Source organism: Macrobrachium nipponense, chromosome 6 (genome assembly GCF_015104395.2).
Source record: "Macrobrachium nipponense isolate FS-2020 chromosome 6, ASM1510439v2, whole genome shotgun sequence".
NCBI classification, from domain to species: Eukaryota; Metazoa; Arthropoda; class Malacostraca; order Decapoda; family Palaemonidae; genus Macrobrachium; species Macrobrachium nipponense.
This window is the reverse complement of record NC_061108.1, coordinates 84317989-84344098: the sequence shown is the minus strand read 5'-3', so window position 1 is coordinate 84344098 and position 26110 is coordinate 84317989. Positions and strand designations below refer to the sequence as shown.

Below are 26110 nucleotides of genomic sequence, written 5' to 3'. Positions count from 1 at the left end.
TAGAACGGCATATGGTTGGGATAATATATATACATATATGTGATAAAATGCACTGGGAGCAGGACCAGGAGCAAACATGGCGAAGTATTATAATATATTCCAACCGACGCGTTTCGCCTTCAGTAGATTGCATCCTCAGTGTCTGTACAGCCCCTGAAGATGCATTCTGCTGAATCCGAAACACTACGGTTGGAATTAATTGTAATACTTCGCCATGTTTGTTCCTGCTCCTGCTGCCAGTACATTATATCACTTTGGCTGACTCGCCTGCTTTCTCCGTTCATACATACATACATACATACATACATACATACATACATACATATATATATATATATATATATATATATATATATATATAATATATATATATGTGTGTGTGTGTGTATATATATATATAAAATATAATATATATATTATATTATTATATATATATATATATATATATATATATATATATATATCAATTCAAGCTACAAATGTCCTTTAATATCTAAATTCACTTTACCTCCCAAATGATATATTTTCATATATGTACCGAAGGGGAATTTTTTAGTTGATAATAATTTCGTCCCCCATGGGATCGAACCACCGTCCAAGTGGACGGGGACGAAATCAGGACAGTCAGTGACGCTATCCAATCAGCCAACAGAGACGCTATAAGTTCATATCGATTCTGACCTTACAAATCACCCTCGATCTCGGTGCTTTCATAATTAGAATCGATATGGAACCCCGTCTACCATGTTAGCCAATTCGAGCGTTTGACAGCACGTAGCCTTTTGTTATGAATAATTATCACATCGAACCGTGATCCATTTATATATCAATTCAAGCTACAAATGTCCTTTAATATCTAAATTCACTTTACCTCCCAAATGATATATTTTCATATATGTACCGAATGGGAATTTTTTAGTTGATAATAATTTCGTCCCCCATGGGATCGAACCACTGTCCAAGTGGACGGGGACGAAATCAGGACAGTCAGTGACGCTATCCAATCAGCCAACAGAGACGCTATAAGTTCATATCGATTCTGACCTTACAAATCACCCTCGATCTCGGTGCTTTCGTAATTAGAATCGATATGGAACCCTGTCTACCATGTTAGCCAATTCGAGCGTTTGACAGCACGTAGCCTTTTGTTATGAATAATTATCACATCGAACCGTGATCCATTTATATATCAATTCAAACTACAAATGTCCTTTAATATCTAAATTCAACTTTACCTCCCAAATGATATTTTCATATATGTACCGAAGGGAATTTTTAGTTGTATAATCTTCTTTCTTCCCCACATGGGATCGAACCACCGTCCAAGTGGACGGGGATGAAATCAGGACAGTCAGTGACGCTATCCAATCAGCCAACAGAGACGCTATAAGTTCATATCGATTCAGACCTTACAAATCACCCTCGATCTCGGTGCTTTCGTCCCCGTCCACTTGGACGGTGGTTCGATCCCATGGGGGGACGAAATTATTATCAACTAAAAAATTCCCCTTCGGTACATATATGAAAATATATCATTTGGGAGGTAAAGTGAATATAGATATTAAAGGACATTTGTAGCTTGAACTGATATATAAATGGATCACGGTTCGATGTGATAATTATTCATAACAAAAGGCTACGTGCTGTCAAACGCTCGAATTGGCTAACATGGTAGACGGGGTTCCATATCGATTCTAATTACGAAAGCACCGAGATCGAGGGTGATTTGTAAGGTCAGAATCGATATGAACTTATAGCGTCTCTGTTGGCTGATTGGATAGCGTCACTGACTGTCCTGATTTCGTCCCCGTCCACTTGGACGGTGGTTCGATCCCATGGGGGGACGAAATTATTATCAACTAAAAAATTCCCCTTCGGTACATATATGAAAATATATCATTTGGGAGGTAAAGTGAATTTAGATATTAAAGGACATTTGTAGCTTGAATTGATATATAAATGGATCACGGTTCGATGTGATAATTATTCATAACAAAAGGCTACGTGCTGTCAAACGCTCGAATTGGCTAACATGGTAGACGGGGTTCCATATCGATTCTAATTACGAAAGCACCGAGATCGAGGGTGATTTGTAAGGTCAGAATCGATATGAACTTATAGCGTCTCTGTTGGCTGATTGGATAGCGTCACTGACTGTCCTGATTTCGTCCCCGTCCACTTGGACAGTGGTTCGATCCCATGGGGGGACGAAATTATTATCAACTAAAAAATTCCCCTTCGGTACATATATGAAAATATATCATTTGGGAGGTAAAGTGAATTTAGATATTAAAGGACATTTGTAGCTTGAATTGATATATAAATGGATCACGGTTTTTCGATGTGATAATTATCATATATATAATATACATATATATATATATATATATATATATATATATATATATAAATATATATGTGTGTGTGTGTGTGTGTGTGTAGATATATATATATATACGTATATGTATATCTGTACATACACATGTATATATACATATACTTATATGCATATATGAAAAAGGAATTTCTTATTTTGGTGGTGAAAATCGTATTTGAAAAAAAAAAGTATATAGTATATACATCGTTTCAATAGCTCGAAGAATAGCGACTTTAGACCCTGTTTTCAGAGTAGTAACATCACAGGTGAAAAGGTCATAAGGATTAAATGCATTTATGACTTGGGGGGGGGGGGGAGACGAAGGTAGCAGACGTAGGTGTGAATATAACAAGACGTGTGGTTCTTTAAGTTTCTGGAACTGGAACATTAAAAATTTAAACTCCCCGAGTGAACTTTTATCAAAGTTGATCTGAATAAGTCTCAGTTAAGTGATGCAAGTTTCAGTTAAATGATAGCGGTTTCACTTAAGTAATGGAAGCTTGAATCGAAAGGTCGCCCAGAAGCGGCAATTAATTAGATGTTTTGGCGGAACAGTAATACCGGAAGAACATAGTTTTATTCGTCAGATTGAAAAAAAAAAATAAAAAAAAATAAATAAAAAACAGGAGCATACGTTTGTCAGCCAGCACTAATGGTGTTTTCGAAATAGATGCAGATCGCCAGCAATAGGTAATTAATCTAACGTTCTTTGATATAGTGATACTTTGAATCTTATAGAGCTTGTATCAAAATAGTAATGGCATTTTGTCTGAGCAAATATCTATGCAGTAAGGAGCAAAACTGTGCACTGAAATCAATAAGTCTAATAGAAACCGCAATATTATATGACGCCTAAAAGAGGCAAAAGCGTAGTATTTTTTCCAAACAAAGAGTGAGTCTTCTTCTTTGCCAACAAAGCTCTTCATCTTCGAGCATCAAAAAGTCACACAATCTGGGTGGAGGAATGCCATGAAATCGAAGATCCATCCATAATGTACAGTGCACTAGTTCCGGTTAATCTGACTTTCGCGCTGTTTGGGAGAGCGTCAATTGGTAAAATATTTCATTTCGAAGATGAAGTGTTGGAAATATTGAGGAAAAGTCCCGGGATAACTAATATGAGAAAACACAATGTCGACGTATTTTAACAGTTGATTTATGGCCGCAAGGCGCTCAGCTTCAGGGAAACCATTTATATATCAGTCGTAGCCGTAATTGCAATAAATCTTTTGTTGCGTGTTCGCGCCGTTGGGAACGCTGTATTGCAAGCTTTTTTTCGACATACATGTTAATTCTTCCAAGGATTGTTGTTGTTATGAATAATTTATTTCTGGAGCAGGAAGACGATTGTATATATTATTTTTTTAATTCACAAAGAGCTAGTATTGGTGAAAGTTACTTTAGATTCCATTTTTCATTGTTCGTCAAGAGGAAGTAGAAAATTACCAATTAAAAAATACGTCCCAGCAACCATTGTTATCGACACCAGAAGAGATATATACTGTACATAAACTTAAAATGATCATTTTTAAAGATGAAGAAAAAAGTTTTTATTAAGTCTGGTTTAGTAAAATACTAACTTAGTAAGATCAATAAGATTTAGAGGAGCTTTAAGCAATAAACATTTTATGAAAAGAAATTAGCAAAAGCTAAAATGGCAATATTAGATCAAAGAGAGAAAATTGATTCTGACTCCAATCGAGCGTAGAGTTCACAGGAGGAATGGAAGACTAAGTCGAGAAGAATAAATGCATGCATAATTAATGGGCAAACCTAATGTAGCTGACGCTAGTGCGGACGGTCGAGAGGTGAGGGTCTTGAAGAGCGTGTGAAATATACAGTGGAACCTTCTGAAATGAATTTTTGGCGGAGTAAATGCGAAAATGCAAATAAGGGCTGTAGAAAGGGTGCGAAATTTCTATGAGCGACGCGGGGTTGGTAAAGGAATGGATTGTGGAAAAGTCTGGCTTGCTGCTTCGGGTGTGGTCAGTTGGAGTCGAACTACCGTCACCGAGGAGTAAATCATCAATAGTTTAGGGGGGGAATACTTTTGGAAGCATATGAGATGAAAGGAATCGGACAGGATAAAAAATGTCCTTGCTATCCTAAAAGAAAGCCACCGAGAACAAAAAATACTCTGAACTCAAAACATGATGACTTTATAAATATTCAATGCAACTGCAAAGCTTCATACAGTCAACATTTTCATATTAAGGATTCTCTTCCCTTTGAACTGCAGTTATCTCCAGCTGAGTGATCACGTGAGCTATGATGAAGAGTTGAAACATTTTAAAAGAAAAAATAAAAATTCACGGAAATTTTGAGAGGGAGACTCAGAAAACTCCATACGACGATGGAGTGTAAGATTATTAGAATAATATATCAGGTAAGAAGATACAAGGAAATCTTACATAGCATAAATTACAGTATATCTATGAGGGACACAACAACTTTGCACAGTTTATTCAAGACTGCAACAATAAGAAACTGGTTTTATACAATTTTACATAGTTTATTCATGAGAGCAACAATAAGAAACTGGTTTTAAATCTTAAAACAAATTAATTAGAAAATCATTCAAGATATTTATAAATTCAGAACGGGACTATCATTTGTGACACGATTGTGTTTATTTCAAAGGATTTCCTTGTGTAGGAATTAAGAAAAACTGACTTCACGGCGACTATGACACTCGATAAAAGGAATTCAAATGTTGCAATTAAAGAGAAATATATTCTGTCTGTATCAAGTTTTACTTAAAATAATCAGCTTTGACATTTCTAATATAATATATATATACATATATATATATATATATATAATATATATATATATATATATATATATATATTATATATATATGAATAATTATCACATCGAACCGTGAATCCATTTATATATCAATTCAAGCTACAAATGTCCTTTAATATCTAAATTCACTTTACCTCCCAAATGATATATTTTCATATATGTACCGAAGGGGAATTTTTTAATTGATAATAATTTCGTCCCCCCATGGGATCGAACCACCGTCCAAGTGGACGGGGACGAAATCAGGACAGTCAGTGACGCTATCCAATCAGCTGATTGGATAGCGTCACTGACTGTCCTGATTTCGTCCCCGTCCACTTGGACGGTGGTTCGATCCCATGGGGGGACGAAATTATTATCAATTAAAAAATTCCCCTTCGGTACATATATGAAAATATATAATTTGGGAGGTAAAGTGAATTTAGATATTAAAGGACATTTGTAGCTTGAATTGATATATAGTATATATATATATATATATATATATATATATATATAATATATATAATAATTTTAGTAAATAAATAAAAACATACAAAAAATTATCAAGTGTTCATTTGCCTTTGCATGACAAACTGTATATTTGGCTTTGCGAGGACAAAGAAGCAGTTTGAGATCAAGGACTGAAACTGACTCTGCCTCCAATCAGATGAAGCTCACAAGTCGAGAAGAATGAAAGCATTTCTAATTTATGGCGAAAACTCGCCTCAGCTGACGCAAGTGCGATCTGGCAAAAGGTGAGAGTCCTAAAAAGCCATGGAAATATAGCGCCCAAACTTCTTAACTGAATTTTTACTCGACTGGATGTGAATGCGGATGGCAGAAAGGGTTTGAAATTTGCATAGTGACTCCGGCTTGATAAAGGGAATGGTTTACGAGAACGTCTGAATTGCTGAAGGCTATGGCTCCGTTACCGTAGAAAGGACTGGAGGTGAAATTCCTCAAACTGTCACGAATCAAGCCTTGATGTTATGGAGGGTTAATAAAACAGTAAAGGTAGGAGAATACTATGAAACCTACAGTACGGTTACAACGAATGAATGAACACTGAGACATATACAAAGTACCCAATAAAAAATGAATTAAAACAAAGTTTATTAATGGCAATAGTCGATTTACCGGAAAGAGCAGGGCTGTCAAGAAACTATTAATACACAATCCTCTATACCCTTAATGGCAATAAAGCCTTCACAAGGATTATAAACTATCGGACTCGCTGTATTGCAAGTTTATCAATGTCGAAATCAGTTCCATGAAGGGTATCGAGCTCTCCACATTGGAAGTTGCTATCCAGACCTGGATCATAAGATGCAAGTTCCATTTATATGTCGACGAAGAGGGAGAAGGGATTGGCTATGAGTAGAATCGAGGAATGATATCTGATGTAAAGGTCATTTCTATCTTAGTTTCCATGAAATTGGAGAGTTTCGCCTGCGCAGTTGTTTGTGATGCTGAATTGTTAACCATAGGAAGTGACTGATATTATTTTCGATTTCTCTAGGGAGTCTCCATCTGTGATTCAAGAGCCGAGATACAAACGTAAAATGAACTGGTGTTATATCTGTTTATCCATCAAAAAAATAAGCTGATTAAACATACACACACATACATACATACTACATATATATATATATATATATATAATATATATATATATATATATATATATTATATATTGCTACTTTCAAAATGCATGTTTCCCCTCTTTGAAATGTCATGTATATTGTGTAACATTTTTTCAGATTCCTAGATAGCTTAGAATAGGATGTTTTAAATGTGTGTTCAGATTTTGCATAACATAATGTTATAAAAGAATATATATATATATATATATATATATATATATATATATATATATATTACGTAGAATGTAAAAAGAGAGAGATTTTCTGTCTGTTCGAAACTACGAATGTTTAACTTTTATGTCAACACTGTAAGATTAGAGGGTCTACGAGATCCGTTTGCTTTCCTATTCTATCAACACATTTGATAGCGAGCTCGAGTCTTGCGTTGTTATCAAAACATGTCAATCTTAATTGTCGCTCAGCCTTCATTTCGATCGAGTAGAGTACGTCTTTTTTTTTTTTAACAGACTGGACTCGTACGTGTATGTCTTTGCCGAGTCCCACGTGGAGATTGCACATTTTGTATGTGAGATTGCGTCAGATTTCTAACTTTCTGGAAGCATTCGTGCCAAATACGTTTTTTGACATCTGCCCTGTCCAGCTTCCGTAAAGGAAGAGATTTCATTATATCATAGAACCTCGAGGTGGTTAGATCTCCCCCTCTCTCTCTCTCTCTCTCTCTCCCGCGACATCCTTGAGATTATATTAACATAACGTAAACTGGTCACTCGTAACTTAGAATTTCATATTTCATATTTCTTAGAGTTTATTTAGTGTTATTTAGTTTCTTTTGTGGAATCTGAACAAACATTATTTCGTAACGGCGCCTGGTTTTTGTGAAAGTGTGATTCAAGCCTGCAGCAGAGAAAGAAAGAAATTGGTATATCAAGGTAAAGTGTGTTATATTTTTATTAGTTGCAACTAATAACGGTTAGGCAACAACTAATAGCTAATGATTGTTAGGAACAGTGGTTAACTAATAACAGGTGGTTATGAAGGTTTGGTAAAAACTGATGGTTACAATGTTTTGAGTGAAAAGATTTACACTTTTACACATTGAATATTTTTGTGTTTTGTGTTTGTTCAATTGTTTGTGCACTTGTTCATTTTCTTATTGAAGTATGTCTTTTTATTTTATGTTTTCAATTGCATTCACAATTTAATTGACTTAGTTATTTTCATTGCTTAATCATTGCACATTTAATTAAATTTAACATTTGTGAATTAATTTGCATTTACTTAGAATTCTTTTCAAGTTTTGTTGTTGTTTAACACTTGTGAATTAACTTCAAATTTTCAATTATTGCCTAACACTTTTGAATTTCAATTGAATTAATTTTCTTGAATTTTGTGATAAATTAATTTTGATTTAATTTTACTTAATTTGATTCAAGAATTAATTAAACTTTACTTTGTTTTCAAGTAACAGTAATTTTCCCTGATATTGTGAATTTCACTTATAAATTTTGAGTTTCATAATAAATTTTTGTATTTAAAATTTGTATAAGTGTTTTTATTTTTATACCAGTATATTTGATTTTGATTATATTAATGATAGGTAGAAACAAAGAGTGGTAATTGATCGGCTTTCCTTCAATTTACTTGAAGTGACTTAGAACCAGGGAAGAACTTAGACTTCTGAAATCAGGGAAATACTTAAACTTTTAAAGTTGTTGATGGAGTGATGCCCTTTGATAAATTTAATTACTTACAAGTTTACCTCACACCTGTTTTGATTTTCTCCAATACTGGTAAGTGTTAAGGGATCACTGTTGCCTTTAGAGCATTCAGTCGTTTAAACGTGTTATGAGGGTTTAGGTGTCAGGCTTTTGGTGAGGTAATGATTGATGAATGGTAACCAGATACTTGGCACTTCGTAACAATATATATATATATATATATATATATATATATATATATATATATATATATGTATACACTATATACATATATATATATATATGTGTGTGTGTGTGTGTGTGCGTGTGTGTATTATGGATATATTCAAATATATTCATATGCGTATGTACATATATATACATAAATTCATAAATTCTGGTGTAATGGGAAGAGGTTGCAAAATGTAATGAAGACGAAAATTGCAATAAGGAGAATGACTATCATATATTTGATCAATTATATAGCCCTGTTTATTGCTGCATACTACGTGTGATAATAAACAGAGGCGTAACCCCAAATGCCCCTTACCACAAAATAAGCCTCAGGATATATAGTAAGCCTAACCTGGTAGCAGCCTTAATAATGAAGAACAGCACCGCTCCGGGGGGACCGAAGGAGATGTGCACGAATGTAGTTTACAAATTTACTTGTCCAGAGGAGATGTGTAAATCTCACAGTCAAAACTACATCGGGCACACTACAACGACCCTTCGGAGACGTCTGCTGGCTCATAGAAATCAAGGGGCCATCCATCAACATTACATAGATGTTCACGACAGGAAGCCATCTCTACAAGAGATCATAGAAGGCACCCAGGTCGTGCACAGAGAAGACAACTACGGTCGGCTCTTAATAACGGAAGCGGTGAGCATCGCTATTCAGAAGCTGACCTTGAACGTCCAACAAGAATCGGACCATATACTCCCCTCCAGCATGAGAAGGAATACACAAGCCAACAGGGACCAGACAGCGCGCCCCAACCCACCGAGAACATCGCGCCCCTTAGAAGACATGGGAGGACCCAGCGTCAACGAGAGCCAAGTAAGTGAAGTAACATCCTTGCTCAGGTCGCTGAGATCCCGCCCAACACGAATCTGCAGCCGTTAACCAACGTAGACCATTTGGACACACACACACACACACACACACTCACTCACTCAAATTTAAATTATGCACATTTATGTATAAACAGAAATTATCTGATTTGTACCTTTATGCATGCTATAAAATATAAATATATATATCTGTTATTCCTGTATTTAGATTTCCATATTCATTTTCATTCCTGTATGTAATTTTGTATTTTTTTTTTCTAAAACCAACATGTAACATTAAATTTTAGACATACACTTAAGGAAACACCAGCACATAGCATTGTATTTTGAGTATTTATTTAACAACTGTTTAAACTTTCACTTTTATTGTCACATACATATGTCCTTATGTTCTTTGTATCCAAAACAACGCCCTTAAGCTGTTAATCCCCAGACTAACCAGTACCCATACCTCAAGGTCATACCTCCCACACGATGAAATAAATAGGCCGAAAAACCCGATTGTAAGTCAGTGGTCGCTTGATAATGCCATAAGGCGAAACAACTGTCGCGACAAAATTCAATAAATGGAAGAAGGAAGTCTGCGTATTTTTCACCAGAAATTGACGAACGAGAATCGAAAAAAAACTTCGTCGGTATGAAAATACCTGCAAGAAACTTATTGATGCCACTAAAGCAATTGCTTTTAACGAAAATTGTATAAGAGAAAAACTATGCCCTAAAAGTTTATATATATACATATTATATATATATATATATATATATATATATATATATATATATCATATATATATATATATATGTGTGTGTGTGTGTGTGTGTGTGTGTTTGTTTGTGTGTGCTTGTGAGAGAGAGAGAAAAAATTAGTCTGCCTGTATTCCTTTACAACGTTTAAAGATGCAGGGAGAGAGAAAGAGAGCGAAAGAGATAGAGGTGGAAAGTTTGGGAGAGAGGTCTACAACAAGTAATAAATGAACATATGAAACATACAATGTCAGTGAGGAGACCAGGAATGATAATGCTGATTACGTCCTTCACAGTTCTAAGCAAATCAGGAATGCAGCAAAAGAGAGAGAGAGAGAGAGAGGGGCGGGGGGGGGAAGGGGGGGCGTTGAAAATTTGTATCCAACAAGCCGTAGGATTCATGCACTGGGTCTGTCAGGCGGTAAAGGCTTAACCTGCTTTGTTTGTATATATATATATATATATATATATATATATATATATATATATATATATATATCATTCGAGCTGCAAATGTCCTTTAATATCTAATTCGCTCTACCTCGGAATTGATATATTTTCATATATGTACCGAGGGGGAATTTTTTAGTTGATAACAACTTCGTACCCCCATGGGATCGAACCACCGTCCAGTTGGACGGCGAACGAAATCAGGATCGGACAGTGACGCTACCGAAACGGCTATCAAAAGAGGCTAAAGGTTTATATCGATTCTGACCATTTCAAATCAACGTCGATCTCGTTGTATTTGTAATTAGAATCGATATGGAACCCCCTCCACCATGCTAGCCGATTCGAGCGTTTGACCCACGCAGCCTTATTATGAATATTTATCACATCACCGTGACTCATATAAATCATTTGAGCTACAAATGTCCTTTAATATCTAATTCGCTCTACCTCGGAATTGATATATTTTCATATATGTACCGAGGGGGAATTTTTTAGTTGATAATAATTTCGTACCCCCATGGGATCGAACCACCATCCAGTTGGACGGGGAACGAAATCAGGATCGAACAGTGACGCTACCGAAACGGCTATCAAGAGAGGCTAAAGGTTTATATCGATTCTGACCATTTCAAATCAACGTCGATCTCGTTGTATTTGTAATTAGAATCGATATGGAACCCCCTCCACCATGCTAGTCGATTTGAGCGTTTGACCCACGCAGCCTTATTATGAATATTTATCACATCACCGTGATTCATATAAATCATTCGAGCTACAAATGTCCTTTAATATCTAATTCACTCTACCTCGGAATTGATATATTTTCACATATGTACCGAGGGGGAATTTTTTAGTTGATAATAATTTCGTACCCCCATGGGATCGAACCACCGTCCAGTTGGACGAGGAAAGAAATTAGGATCGGACAGTGACGCTACCGAAACGGCTATCAAGAGAGCCTAAAGTTTATATCGATTCTGACCATTTCAAATCAACGTCGATCTCGTTGTATTTGTAATTAGAATCGATATGGAACCCCCTCCACCTTGCTATGAATCACGGTGATGTGATAAATATTCATATATGATATATATATACTATATATATATATATATAGTATATCTAATATATATATACATACGTGTATATATATATATATATATATCTATATATATATATATATTATATATATATACATACGCCAGTGTTTATATACATGGGCAAACCAAGCTTTCAAGAATTTGTATATAAATAAATGCATTGCTTTTAGATTAATCACCCACCATGTCCCCTCTCCATCACACAAAACACCACATTTTTTTTATAGAGAAAAGTATTGTGCTTAGGGCCTATTCTATGCCTCTGACTTATCTTGGCATGATTCTGTCTTCTTTACTAGTTTTTATACTCTAAGTTTGCTGAGTTTCGAAATCAAAGAAAAAACGAAAAACGGAAAGCTCAGGCAGCATTTTTTTTTTGTCTTTTTTTGTCTTTTTTTATCCTAATCACCAATATTTCCCTTATATCTTCGAAGAACGGTTTGTAGAACCTGATCCAAAGAAGAGGTACAGCTGTGGTTCTTTCAGCTATTATCCAATTCATATGAAAAACATAAAATTTTTTTGAAATCCTACTTGATGCTCACCTTTTAAGACACTGACAAATCACATAGTTTCAGTATCAGCATAGTTGCAGTAATGAGAGTTCAACGCTGTAATTTTTTCTGCCTTACTCACATTAAGTCATTCTTTCCCGTGAGTTTCCGGGTATTCTGCTGGATCGATCATGATAACTAGTGCATTTGACAGGATGGTATATGTTCGTATTATCCAGACCCCCTGCTTTTGGACTGATTTTTTCTGTGAACTAATTTCTAGATTCTAATCGACCTGATACATTTTTCTTGTGGTTGGCGATGCTTAGTCTGCCATTTGATTGGTCCAAGTATTGTTTTCCGGGTATAGGTTTTTTCTTTTATCTTTCTAGTGCTGCCTTTGCATTTCAGAGACTGTCCTTCAGATTTAAATAGTACTTGTCGCCCACGCTTAGGCTAACATATATATATATATATATATATATATATATATATATATATATATATATATATATATATATATATATATATGTAGTGTGTGTGTGTGTGCGTGTGTGCATTATAAAAAGAGAAACATCTAAGGTAAGTAACCAGTGAAGGTCGTTGGCTTCTGTTTTACGTAGGAACTATTTTTCATTGTAGAAAAAAAAATTTTATCAAGGGTAATCGCCATTTTTTATATAATAGTTCTCTTCTTTTAATGTCCCTTTAATTATATGTGTTCCACCAACTATGAATAAGCTGCTTTTTTGAAGTCTAACTGGCGAATGAGACCAAATGCGCTTAGTCTAAGAATTCGCCGTGAGGATAAGTTTTAAGTTCTCTTTACGCACTGGGAGACTTTCCGTGCCCAGCTCTCTTTTACCTTTTTACTGTGACAACTATTTTGCTTTTCTCACTCTTCTTTTATACAAATTTTTGGTGGAATTGTTTGACTTCATAACTACATGATGGATGACAACTTAAGTATATTATCACTGCTCACCATCCGTGTTGAGTTCACTATTCATTGTTATTTTCCACAATCAGCTACTTTTCCATTACTATTTCTCTCTTTGCCTTGTCCACATCGGGCCACTCTCTAAAATGCTGAGTTGGCTTGTTGTTTACTTGTAACGGAAACTGTTCCCTAGACTGCTGAGTTTGCTTGTTACTAACTTCTATGGAAAGGTCGATAAATGTTATTATCGTACATTACTCACTATTTCTAATCAGTCATTACTTACTTCCTTTCTCTCTCATTTTTGTAGATTCTATAACTGATTCACTTCCTTTGGTGGGTATATATATATAGTGTGTATATCTCTCTCTCTCTCTCTCTCTCTCTCTCTCTCTCTCTCTCTCTATCTCTCTCTCTCTCCTTATATCTCCTCTTCTCTCTCTCTCTCTCTCTATATATATATATATATATATATATACATATATATATATATATATATGTATATATATACAGAGAGAGAGAGAGAGAGAGAGAGAGAGAGAGACGAGAGAGAGAGAGAGAGAGAGAGAGAGAGAGCCACAAGGACACTTTAACTTCCCCACTTCCTTTCACACTCTTAGATAAACTTATCTCTACAAGCCTTTTGTAGGAATGGGGAGTAAATGAAAAACTTCCACCTTCTGCGGTAGGAAACGACCGCACTTATGATAGGTTCCAGTGACGATGATCTGACACTCTTTGCCACCAGCGAGAATGAGGCCGCATCCAGCCTTGGCTAAATGAAGTTTCATCACATTTCCCCATTAAAAAGCTTGTAGAGGTAGCTAATCCAAAACAGTGTGAGTTTTCAAACGTGAAACTAAAATATAATTTCGGCTATGAAAAGAGGAAGCACACACACGTATATATATATATATATATATATATATATATATATATATATATATATATATATATATATATATATATATACACACGCACACACACACACACATATAAAATCCAGCTGACAGACTTTATGATGAGACATGCATCGCAAGATATCCTTCAGGTTGTTTGACGCAGCATCAATAGAATACTCTGTTACTCCTGGTTTGACGTATCACGTCTATCGCTGCGAGCAATGCTCTCAAGATTTCGTACCTGTCTACATGCTTGACTCTCTTGTCCTTGTACTATAAGCCAGGGTGCACAATTCTGATGATACCGTGTGGAAGGCACAAACCCAGTCGTCAGCCACTTCGGCTGATCTTTCATGCCATCCACTTGACGACCCTTGGAATTCTCTACCTTCCATTCTTTTCCCTGAATTATTCAGTCCATCCATTTCCAAAAGACACCTCTCTGTTAACTTTTGGGTTCAGAACTGCAGTAATAGTAATACTTTCTTGTGTGGGACCGAACTTCGTTTTTGGCGGCCTTGCCTCTTTTGCACCCCATATCTTCAAGAGAAAATATAGAGATGTGCATTTATTACACACATTCTAAAGATATATGTGATCACCTATAAACATAGAAATATATATATATATATATATATATATATATATATATATATATATATATATATATATACGTATATATATACATACATATATATGTATGTATGTTATATATATACATAAATTAATATATGTATATATGTATATATGTTATATAGTTATATATATATATATATATACATATATATATATCCTATTATATATAATATATATATAGTATATATCTATATATATATATAAATCTGATCCCTTACACTCCATTGAAAGGGCAAGTAGTTTCTCACATCCATGACTGAAATTCATCTGTGGAGGAGGCTCGGAAGAGGGGGAGGGGTTGGGGGAGATCTCTTAGAGCATTAGGGAAGTTTATGTGAATGAATCAATTAAGTCAGGGACCAAGTAAGAGGAGAGAGAACCCCTCGAAAAAAAAAAAAAAAAAAAAACTGAGCATCAGCAGCAGCAGCATTTGAAGCAAATGAATAATTCTCACTCGGCCTGGGTGTGGGAGTAGTGTCATTTCTCATCAGTACCAGAGTCCCTGTCTTATCAGATCACACACTGTATGCCAACCATTTAAACTTTTTACAGTTTCATCTTTAAGTACAAATTGAGAGAAATTCATTACCTTATAAAGCAAGTCCCGCTGAAAGAAAAGTTAATCAAATCAATAAGAATATTCTGCAATCTGAGTTAATTAAGGATTACAAACATATGGAATTTGCAAACCAATTTAAATGAATTGCAAGATATAGTTTTATCACTACATTTCTTCTATACTAAAAAGTACTCTATTAAATTTAATCTCAATGCCAAGTGCTTAGTACGTCGTATTTGAACTGCTTAAAAATTCTATGACTAATTATAAGTACTTCAGCTCCTTACTCCAAAAATAACTAAATTGTACATGTTAACATCTAACCTATGATTTAAAAGCTGACGAGACAGAATTCAGAATTGCAAATGTTCCAGATTTTGCAGAATCTTGGATATATGAACATCCCACTTCATGAGAATGGTACTCAAGTGAGCTAAACCATATAATTAAAAAAACTTTGAAATTAGGAAATACGTTAAAACTAACAAAAAATGTCTTTGAAATAATAAATTCATCTCATCAACGTCAAAGAAACAACAGATCTTCCGAACAGTAATGATTGTCAGTAAAATCATTACTAATCTATTTAATACTAGGCCTTAACATAGATACAACAGGTCAGGTAACAGAAATTAGTTGCTAATTGGCTACTTGGTTTAAGGTATACCTGTGACAAGGAGAGACAAACAAATAGAGAGACAAAGATGAAAATAGTGATAACAAAGGATTCCAGTTACTGTAATATGATATTAGCTTGGCTCTTTTTTCTTTAAGGGTGTGTTGAAATTACGATAAATACCAATAGCGAGGTAGTTATGCATTTTTTCATTCACTAAACATATAAAATATGATGTTTAACTGCCAGTTAATAGTAAACTTATACGAAACACATAGTGCATAAAAAAACAGTCATGTTGCCCTTAAAACTAGTTGATTTATTATATATGCAAGTTAATCAACAGCTTATATATATATATATATATATATATATATATATATATATATATATATATATATATATATATATATATATATATATATATATATTGTATATATATATATATATATATATATATATATATATATATATATACATATATATATATATATGTATGTATTATACATATATATATATATATATATATATATATACGTATATATATATATATATATATATATATATATATATATATATATAAGCTAATACCAAAGGAAAATGATAGGCCTATCGTTTTCCAGTGGTATTCGTTTATTTAATGAAGTCACGTGCATCTACTGAGATTTTTTTAAGCATATATATATGTATATATATATACATATATATATATATATTATATATATATATAGTATACGTATATATACATACATACATACATGCATATAGATATATATATATTAAAGAGAGAGAGAAAAAGAAAAAGAAACATTTACGAGAATTAATTCAACAAAAAACTGATGGTCTATAGCTACAAAGACAGTTAGATAATGTTTTAAAACTTCAATTTCTTTTTTAAATAAACGAAAAAGATAAATAAACTGGATAGCATGATATAGCTTGTATGGTTTTTGTAAAAACAATAATTTCAGTTTATCTTGTAACAACTTATATTGATATGATCATAACTTTTCATCTACACTTTATAAAAGTAAAGAAAGTCTTTTACCATCATAACTTTTCTCTCTACCCACGAACCCGAATATAGAAAGTAAAAAGTTAAATGGGTTTGTACATAACTTTATTGGTACCTATATCTTAAGAGACACCTGGAAAATTATTCGCCAAAAGTTTGGAAAATAATCGCCAGTTTATACAGCCTCAACGTGGGTGTGAGCTCAGATTATCCCTATTATACTGAGGTTATGATCGAACTGAGAAATTTTAGACCATTGCGGAATATGAATTTGCCCAGTTTGAAGTTTTCCGTTTATTATATATATATATATATATATATATATATATATATATATATATATATATATATATATATATGGTGTGTGTGTGTGTGTGTGTGTGTGTGTGTGTGTGTGTGTGTTTTAGAGAGACAGACAGACAGTCGGTGAATGGAAATTAAACGCATAATATTGACAAGTAAGCGTAGGAAAAATCTTTGGAAGACAGAAACCAAAAGGATATATGGGGAAATGGTGGCGTTGGTGTATAAAAGGAGGAATGTATGAGGGCCCAGTGTTTGTTATGGAACAGTTTAGATACGTTTGAGACCAAAGAGGAAAAGTTGAACATAGGGCAAACATATGAACAGAAGATGAAAAGTAAAAATGAGATTCTTTTTAAAGTACTTTTGCAGTGTGCAGCCGTGCGACTGGCTTATTTGTAGAAGTAGGAATAGGACAGCAGAGAGAGAGAAAAGGAAATGTTGTCGTAAAGCTGCGCGATTTGTTTACAGTATGTTATTGGGTGAAATTTGCAGGTGATATTCTGTTAGTTGGTGATATTAAAGAATGCAGTTGATGATGGTAGACAGTGAGATGAAGCAAATACGTGGCAAGAGGACTAGGACAGGCCCAAGTCAAATGCTTTGGAGGCGAAGAGAAGTGGGTATGAAAGCAGAAGTTGCTCTGCATTAAAAGGAAAAAGCATTAGTTGCTCTGCATTAAAAGGAATAAGTGAATTAGAAGAGGCGTTTAAACTGAATGGCCTTGGCATACGTGAACTAACTTTGAGATTGTTTCCAAGACGGGGGTGATTGGTGCATTGCATTTAAGGGTGATGAGCCTTTTGTGTGTAGGTAGGAAAGGAAATGTCTGACGGTTTGAAAGTTTCCTGCACAGGAGCTCATCCTTCATTCAGCGGTTAGAGGATGAATGGGAGTGGCTGCTTTGTTTCTCCCCTAGAGCCTCAAATAGAAGAGTAAATATACGCAAGTTATTTTGCATGAGTGCTACCCACCTGATCAATGTGTTTACCATTTTCGAAGTAGGTCACCAGATGACACCCTAATATGTGATATATGCTGAGATATTGCCGTATAATATCTCGTTACCCTGATCTGACGACAGTATACAGTTTTTTCGCCATGGCTGTGTGGAAATGTGGTTTAAACCTATGAACCACCTGATTAAATCCGACTAAAAACATTGTAGCGTAGAGTACAGCACAGCCCATTTTATACCCATTTCTACCTGTCGCCACTACATTTTGTTTTTGTACACATGTCACTTCCCAGCAACATTTGGAAATGGGTTCAACGACAGTTTTACACCAGATTAAATTTTTTAGACCATCCCCATTCGGAAGGACACTCTAGTCCCAAACAAGCCTAACATGAATCCAGATCCCATCCACAGTAACTGATATACCTGACTGATCACACAAAATAATCACATACATAATCCTCTGAAACACAGAGAAAAAATAAACTCAATATCAGGTGGAAACTGAAATGTTTTACAAAGATGGCTCTGGTTTCTTTGGAGACAATCCATGCCTGCCATGTTTTTTTTTTTTTTTTTTTTTTTTTTTGGTCCTATAGGAAAACAATAGGGAAAATGTGCTTCATAATGTATTGTGGTGTATTCTATAAATGCCTCTAGTGTTTTTGTTGTGATGGTATTTACCAGTGATACACCAACCTCAATTAGTACTTCAGACTGCACTTTGTCTCTGGAAACTTCATTTTAGCTTGTAGTGTATCCAACAGCTCCAACTGACAACGTATATGCAGCTTACCCTTCTTTCATGATTGAAGGAGGGAAAGAATGGTTTTCATGTTTAAAAAAATTGCATAAGCCACATCTAGTTTAGCAAGAGACAACAAAGGCGAAAAATAGTTGGCAGTCTTCCTAACTCTTAGCGATAATGCACTCTGGGAACATTAGAAAGGTCTCTTTATTGTTCTTGATGAGGTAGCAGAAAATATGACCATCAGACTGTATGGTTTACCCAAAAGTATTTTCAACTTACTTTTTACTATCTCATGATGCATTGGTCAAGTTGAGCATCTGTGATATTTAAATAAGAATTCCTGAGCTATGGACGTCTGCTCATAGTCATAGTATTTCTTTAGATCTTAGCTCTCCAATATTGTTTTTGTAATTTGCAGCAAATTGCTTTAATTCTGGTTAGGTCACCATCCACCCCTGAAGGGCTGATGGATCTTCTGTCTGGACCTTTAGTTCGCCCAGCACTCTGATGACTGCATTTTTCTGTTTACGGGCTGTTGATAGCCATTGAGGATGAATTCCCTTTAGAATTCCACATTTCGGTTTTCTGCTTCTGCAGGAATATCAATTTTGAAGATGAATGATCATTTCAGTATTTATGTTCTCTGTACAAGGTATCAATTATTCTATTTTGTTTACTATATTCATTCTGCATCCATCATTTACGACTTGCTAATGACAACATGGACCGAGTTTTCACCATTTTACGATATTATGAGTATTCAGTGTATGAGATACAGTCAACTTCCTCCTTCATCTAACCTGATCATTCATACAATATTACACAAATCTTCAGTGATCCGTACACCATTAGGATAGCGTTAAAAGCCTCTCAATTATTCAGATCTTCTGCTTTAGAACGGCCTATCAACTCGGTTGTAGATATCTGAATTGTATTGCATTGTTTATCACCAGTATGTCGCCGTGTCAGTAAACCTCATACAATCATTTCCTTAACCTCTGTACCATGCGTGGCCATAATTAATCGGTCCGTGTTTGACATTTGAGTTTCCTTTCTGCTACATACATTGCCTTTGCCAAGTTAATGAGCATCATCTGCCCAGACTCTATGGTTTTCAAGTGCCAGGGACCTGCCTTGCACACCAACACCACCTACGGAAACATCCTTCGTATGGATAGGTTAGGATAGGGAATAAACTGCCAGATATTTTGCAGTCCACAAGTGATTGAGGCATTTTGAACGTAAGGGGAAGTTATCTTTGCCACCAATAACTTGCAGCCAAATTATCAATGGCAAAATATGGATATGCCTCTCTGGTAATTATTTACCTACGAATATTTTAAGCGTGACTTTTTAGTCTAACATCAGTGTTCATTGTGCACTGTTTTTTTAATGCATTTTAATATCACGGAAGTATAAAATACTTATGCTGGGTCATTAAATCAGCCTATAAACCAAAGAATAATTTAAATAAGGTAACCTGATCAATAACTTAATATCAACATGTGGAAAATTAACAATTTTTTGTATGTGGTTGTTTCACCATACACTGATAGCATATTTTCACCATAGCATATTTTCGTGGCTTACACTTTTTTCTTAGTAAACCGCTTAAAGACAACATTCATGACAAATTACATTCGAGTACCATCATATTAATGATACTGCGCAAAAATCACATTTGACTGTTCCATTGATGCCTATTTGAGATGTCATGCATTGATAGCACAGGAGCTCCCACTGGTATGAGAGGATGCTCTCTGAATGGCAGATAAGCCTCTTTTAATGACGCCAGCAGCAACCCCCTCTTTTCATATATTTAAGTTTGCTATGAAAAGAAAATAATAATATTGCTTGGTGCGAGTTATGGTATTGCCAGGCCCAGGGTTTGAACGAATAAATGCCAAGTGCCGAGGTTTTAATAAGTGTGGAAATGGGGAAGAAAGGAAGAAATTAATAATAGTTGGTCAATTAAAGGGAAGGGAGGTGGATATTTCATATTTACCCAAATTACAGTGACAGGCAATGTGCACAAAATTTGAAAATGCAAAACGTGATTGCACATGCGGTACCTTAAAATGTGTACAGACAGAGAAAAGGCAGCTCTTTTCGTGTCAGATAAACACTGGAAATGTGTGATTGAGTAGAAACGGGTAATTTCAGAAATTGTAAGATTAAGATGAAGTGTGGCAGGAGAAAAAGGTGTAATAGTGTGTATAATCCAAAAACAAAAACTGTGCCTGGTTGGTTTGGAGAGTATGAAACGGTGGTTATCCTCAAGTTATTTAAACTGAAAGGTAAGGCAGAAAGAGAGATGAGAACAACTCATTTTCCAAGAGAGAAATAAAGTCTGTGTTAAACTATATTAGAGATGTTTGGAAGTGAATTAGACAACTGTACAAGGTTATGATATAAGCACATAAGCTGTAAATGGTATGTGAAGATGGTGAGGTATGTGGATGAAAGTACTGAACGAAACAGCATAAGGATATTGCAAGAACTAATGAAAGAATTTGAAAGTAATTTGCAAAAGGAGAATCATGTGAGTAAATGTAGGCCAAGGTAAGGATGCAAGGATAAGATTAAGAATGTATATTAGCATGGATGGCTAAATAATGCAAACAGAAGATGAGATTAGGTTTTAGGAATTCAGTATATTGGATGATGACACGATTAATCAAGAAAGGCTTACTTGAAGGAATGAAGCAGGAAAGGTAGCATGGGATGTGCAAATAATTGGATGACTCTTGAAGTTTCCGTGAATTCCATAGCTGGAATGTAGGTAAAGGTCGTGGAAGCAACTCTCCTAAATAGATCTGAGGTGAGAAAGATGAATAAACAAAAATGGATGAAGTCGGGAGATGAATTTTTTCCATAGAAAGGAAATGCAGCATGAGATAAATAGTAAATCTGAGAAATATAGAGTTAGGTAGAAGAAAAAATAAAAAGGCTAGAATACTTAAAACAGTGAATCAGAGTTGAAAATCTAAAGAATGGAACGTAGTATAGCTGACATTTGTTGATGATGCAATACCGATTGGAGACAGTGAAGAAAGACTGCAAAAAAAATTATAAAAGAGTTTATAAGAATTGCAAGATTAATCTTTACAGTAAGTATATAGTACAACTAAGTTTTGATAATAGATTTGTATAATTTTAGATGAAATACTGAGGGTGGCAGGATGAATGGAAATGACCGGAAGGAAGCTTGGTGTGTCTAAGGTAGTGAGGAATGGATATTGCTGAAAATGAAAGAAAAGTAGAAACTGTATCAGATTATTTTACGTACAATTTTAATCACTAGGCTGTTGCAAGACCTTTCTGTTCCAGAGACGGAATTTCTCTGAGTGACAACTACCTGAGTATTATGTGAAGTTATTCTCCAGGGTATCATACCTACTCTTGCTTCATTGTTAAGCAGACTCGATATGCTGCATTGCAGTTTGATCAAAAAAAGTAAAACACCCTAATAAAAGGTCAAAATTGTGTGTTGAAAATCTAAAAAAAGATGCATCTACGCATCACAAGTGACTCGGAGATGGAATTTTGAATAACGTGAGGGAATCAAAAATGACACATATGGAATGAGAAGAAACGAAGGGATGAGAAAACTGGCTTTACTTAGGAGGAAAAGAGCAAAGGATATCGTAGGTGAAAGAATGGAGGTGAGTCCTGAGACTTGGGATAAAAGAGATACATGAGAAAAAGATTTTTCCATATCTAGGAAGTGAGAAGGTGCTAACAAGAGCAAAGTAAATGGAGCAGCGTGTGTATGGAGCTCGATGCTCTGCCTCCTTGTGGAAGTGCATGAAATGGCTGGTGTTATGTAAAGTGATCTTAAAACGTTATTATCTATAATTCAAAAAAGTTTACAGTATGAATGAAAGCTATGATCATTACGTCATATATATATGGTATGTACATATATATATATATATATTATATATATATATATATATATTATATATATATCATATATATATATATATATATATATATATATATATATATATATATATATATATCTATAATATATATATATATATATATATATATATATATATACTATATATATATAGTATATATATATATGTATATATAAATATATATATATATGTATATATATATATATATATATATATATATATATATATATATATATATTCGGTGTATATTGCTTTATACTAAATTATATTTATTGTTGTCATTAGCTGACGATTAACTTTAGATTTTCATTCAGGACTTTTACTTTTGTAATCACCTATTCGTTTTTTGTTTTTTGTTTTTTGAAGATACTAAAGGAAACTGTGCTGATTTATCTTTAAATTGACTGATCAAATAAAATTCATTAGTGTAAAAGAAAAAAAAAAGTTCTCTACTGGAAATTATAATCCTTAGGTCGTCTTGTCATTTCTAAGAACATCTGGGATGCACCGCATTATTCTACATAATATGAATGGAGAGGAAATTTTTCATGATTATGCCAGTGCAAACATTCATGACTTTGGGTGCAGCTCTTTAAATCTAGTGAATACTTTTGTCTACGACAAAGTATCAATTTTTCCCTCTTTTTATGGCTGGCTTTAATTTGTACATTTGAACTTTAAATGCTGCTATGTCTGTTTCTCAAAGCTTACTTGGATAAATAAAAATATTAAACCTTAAAATGACACTAAAATCATTATTATGACATTAAAGTTAATTTGATAAAGTCACGTACATCTCCTGCAATCTTTTAAACACACACACACACACACATATATATATATATATATATATATATATATATATATATATATATTTATATGTGTGTGTGTGTGTGTGTGTGTGTATATATATATATATATATATATATATATATATATATATATATATATATATATATATGTGTGTGTATGTATGCGTAATTGTCAACGTAACCATAGGTTTGTGAGTTTGCGACGTGCGTATATGCGTGCAGAAATCCAATGGAGTAAGCAAACTTTTCAACGTCGGACCTTGACTTCAAAGAGAGAGACAGATTGAGTGATTCATTATTTTATTTAACCGGCGTCACAACATCAAAGGTCATAGCTGCCGAACAGAGAAAGAGTGAGAAAAAATCAAGTTCGCTAACATTTTCTTTCCATGACATGGAAAGAAAAAGAGAAAAAGAGGGTGGGTAGGGAAGAGAAAGTATGAAAAGTCTTTCTTTTAAATGGGAAGAGGGAAAGAGGAAAAGTGATGGAGCACTATGAACTACAGGAGGAAATGTCATAGGGGTGAGTTTGTCCATATTCTAGGCAGTAGGGTGGAAAAGGGGACCTATTGTTTGCTAATACAAATTTCGCTCTGTATATGTACTTTTCTTCTCTCAACTTATTTTGTATATTATTTGAGTTACCAAAAATATTAGATGACAACTTAGAAATTTATTAAGTCAATCGTATCCTAATTCTCTCTAAAAAAAGAAAAAAAATCCTTCCTTTGTCTTTGAATGTTGTATCCCTGTTGCTATTTTAACTTCTTCCCTTGACATCTGATGCATCTCAGCCATTCCATGGTCCACCCATCGTTGGTGAAGAGTAATGAATGCGGATTTATCTCGGTTCATTCTTCCTGCAGAATATTGGACGGGAAAGTCATTGGAAACAACACAAATGCCACATTCATATTTCGGTTGCCGAACTTTGAATGAATTCCTTTGAAGAAAAATTACGCAAAATCATGTGTGTCATGTATGTACCTACATATTGGATACATCTATTAGCGCGTTTAACCCCTTACCGAATCCTGGAAATTTAGTCTTTCTTTTCAAAATAATTCGATCCAGTATTTTCTAAGTTGTTCATTCTTCTTCCTTTCTATCCTTCTAAATCATACAACATTTTCACCAACCTGTTCTTCTTTCTACTTGATTGAATCGTCTCAAATGTCTGTGAACTGTGATTTCCCATATGCTAACCTGTTTACCGCGTTTACTTATCGCCTCCTTTCTCACCCTTTCACTCTTTCTTTTCCCTCATTTTCATTATTCACATTTCAATTCCCTACAGGATAGTTGCTCGACAATTCAGTCATACAATCTCGCCCTGCTTCCACAAATACTCCCTACTACCTTCTTTGCTTCGCCTGTTCTGTCCTCTCATCATTCATTATATCACCTCCTTAATATATATATATATATATATATATATATATATATATATATGAAATATATATATATACATATCTAATATAAATAAATATTATATATATTATCTATATATCATATATTATACAGTATCATCATAGTATATATTATATATATATACATATATTAAATATATACTATATATATATATATATATATTAGGTATATATTATATATATAGATATATACAAAGTTATATATATATATTATATATATATAATATATAATATATATTCTATATATATTATAATATTATATATATATTATATATAAAGTTCATATATGGCAAATACATGCCCCCTTTATTTTCAAAATTTTCATATTACTGTTTCACTACATCCAGTTACGCATTGAAGTGCCTATTTTTATTTTGCGATCTGATTATTAATGAACCTCTCTCCTTACATTTACTTCACTATATGGCACCTTAATTTTTCCCACTGAAGTTCTTGATTCACATCTATTTTTACTTGTCTTTTTTATACCTGCACATGATCTCTGTTACGCAGTTGCCGCTCGGATAATCACATATTTCCTCATTGTTTGATCCTCTCATTTCTATGTTAAGAAAGCCACTTTTATTAATTGAATTTAAAGACGTATTCTTATATCTATTCTTAAAACTATTTTCACTTTTCCCCAATTTTGTTCTTCAGTCCATACTGAATTGTATTCTTCAGCTAAAACTTTGAATATCTTGCAATCTAGCACAATCCAGAAAATTGTCCATAAGCATAAACATACTTCCATATTTATGAAACCCCAACAGTTTCGAATTGTCCGTTTCCCCCCACCCAAAAACCCCGCTACATTGTTTGTTGTTGTTTTGGTTTCGCCGCCACTTTTGGGTGTGTGTTCTTCCGCCGATTTTCTTGTTCGAACTTACCGCCATCTAGTGGTAGGTTTGGACAAGAAAACT

At 34.1% G+C, this 26110-nt stretch overlaps 1 protein-coding gene across 2 annotated transcripts in view; it reads right to left on the bottom strand.

The window, feature by feature from the left end:
* Nucleotides 1–26110, bottom strand: part of LOC135216376 (coiled-coil domain-containing protein AGAP005037-like) — a 1031334-nt gene that overhangs the window by 438458 nt on the left and 566766 nt on the right. The window contains exon 5 of one of the 2 annotated variants that reach the window (XM_064251641.1): nucleotides 15407–15424. The exons of the other annotated variant lie outside the window; for it this stretch is intronic. Coding sequence (XP_064107711.1) covers nucleotides 15407–15424 — 18 coding nt within the window. The remainder of the gene's footprint in view (nucleotides 1–15406; nucleotides 15425–26110) is intronic. 2 annotated transcript variants of the gene reach the window in all.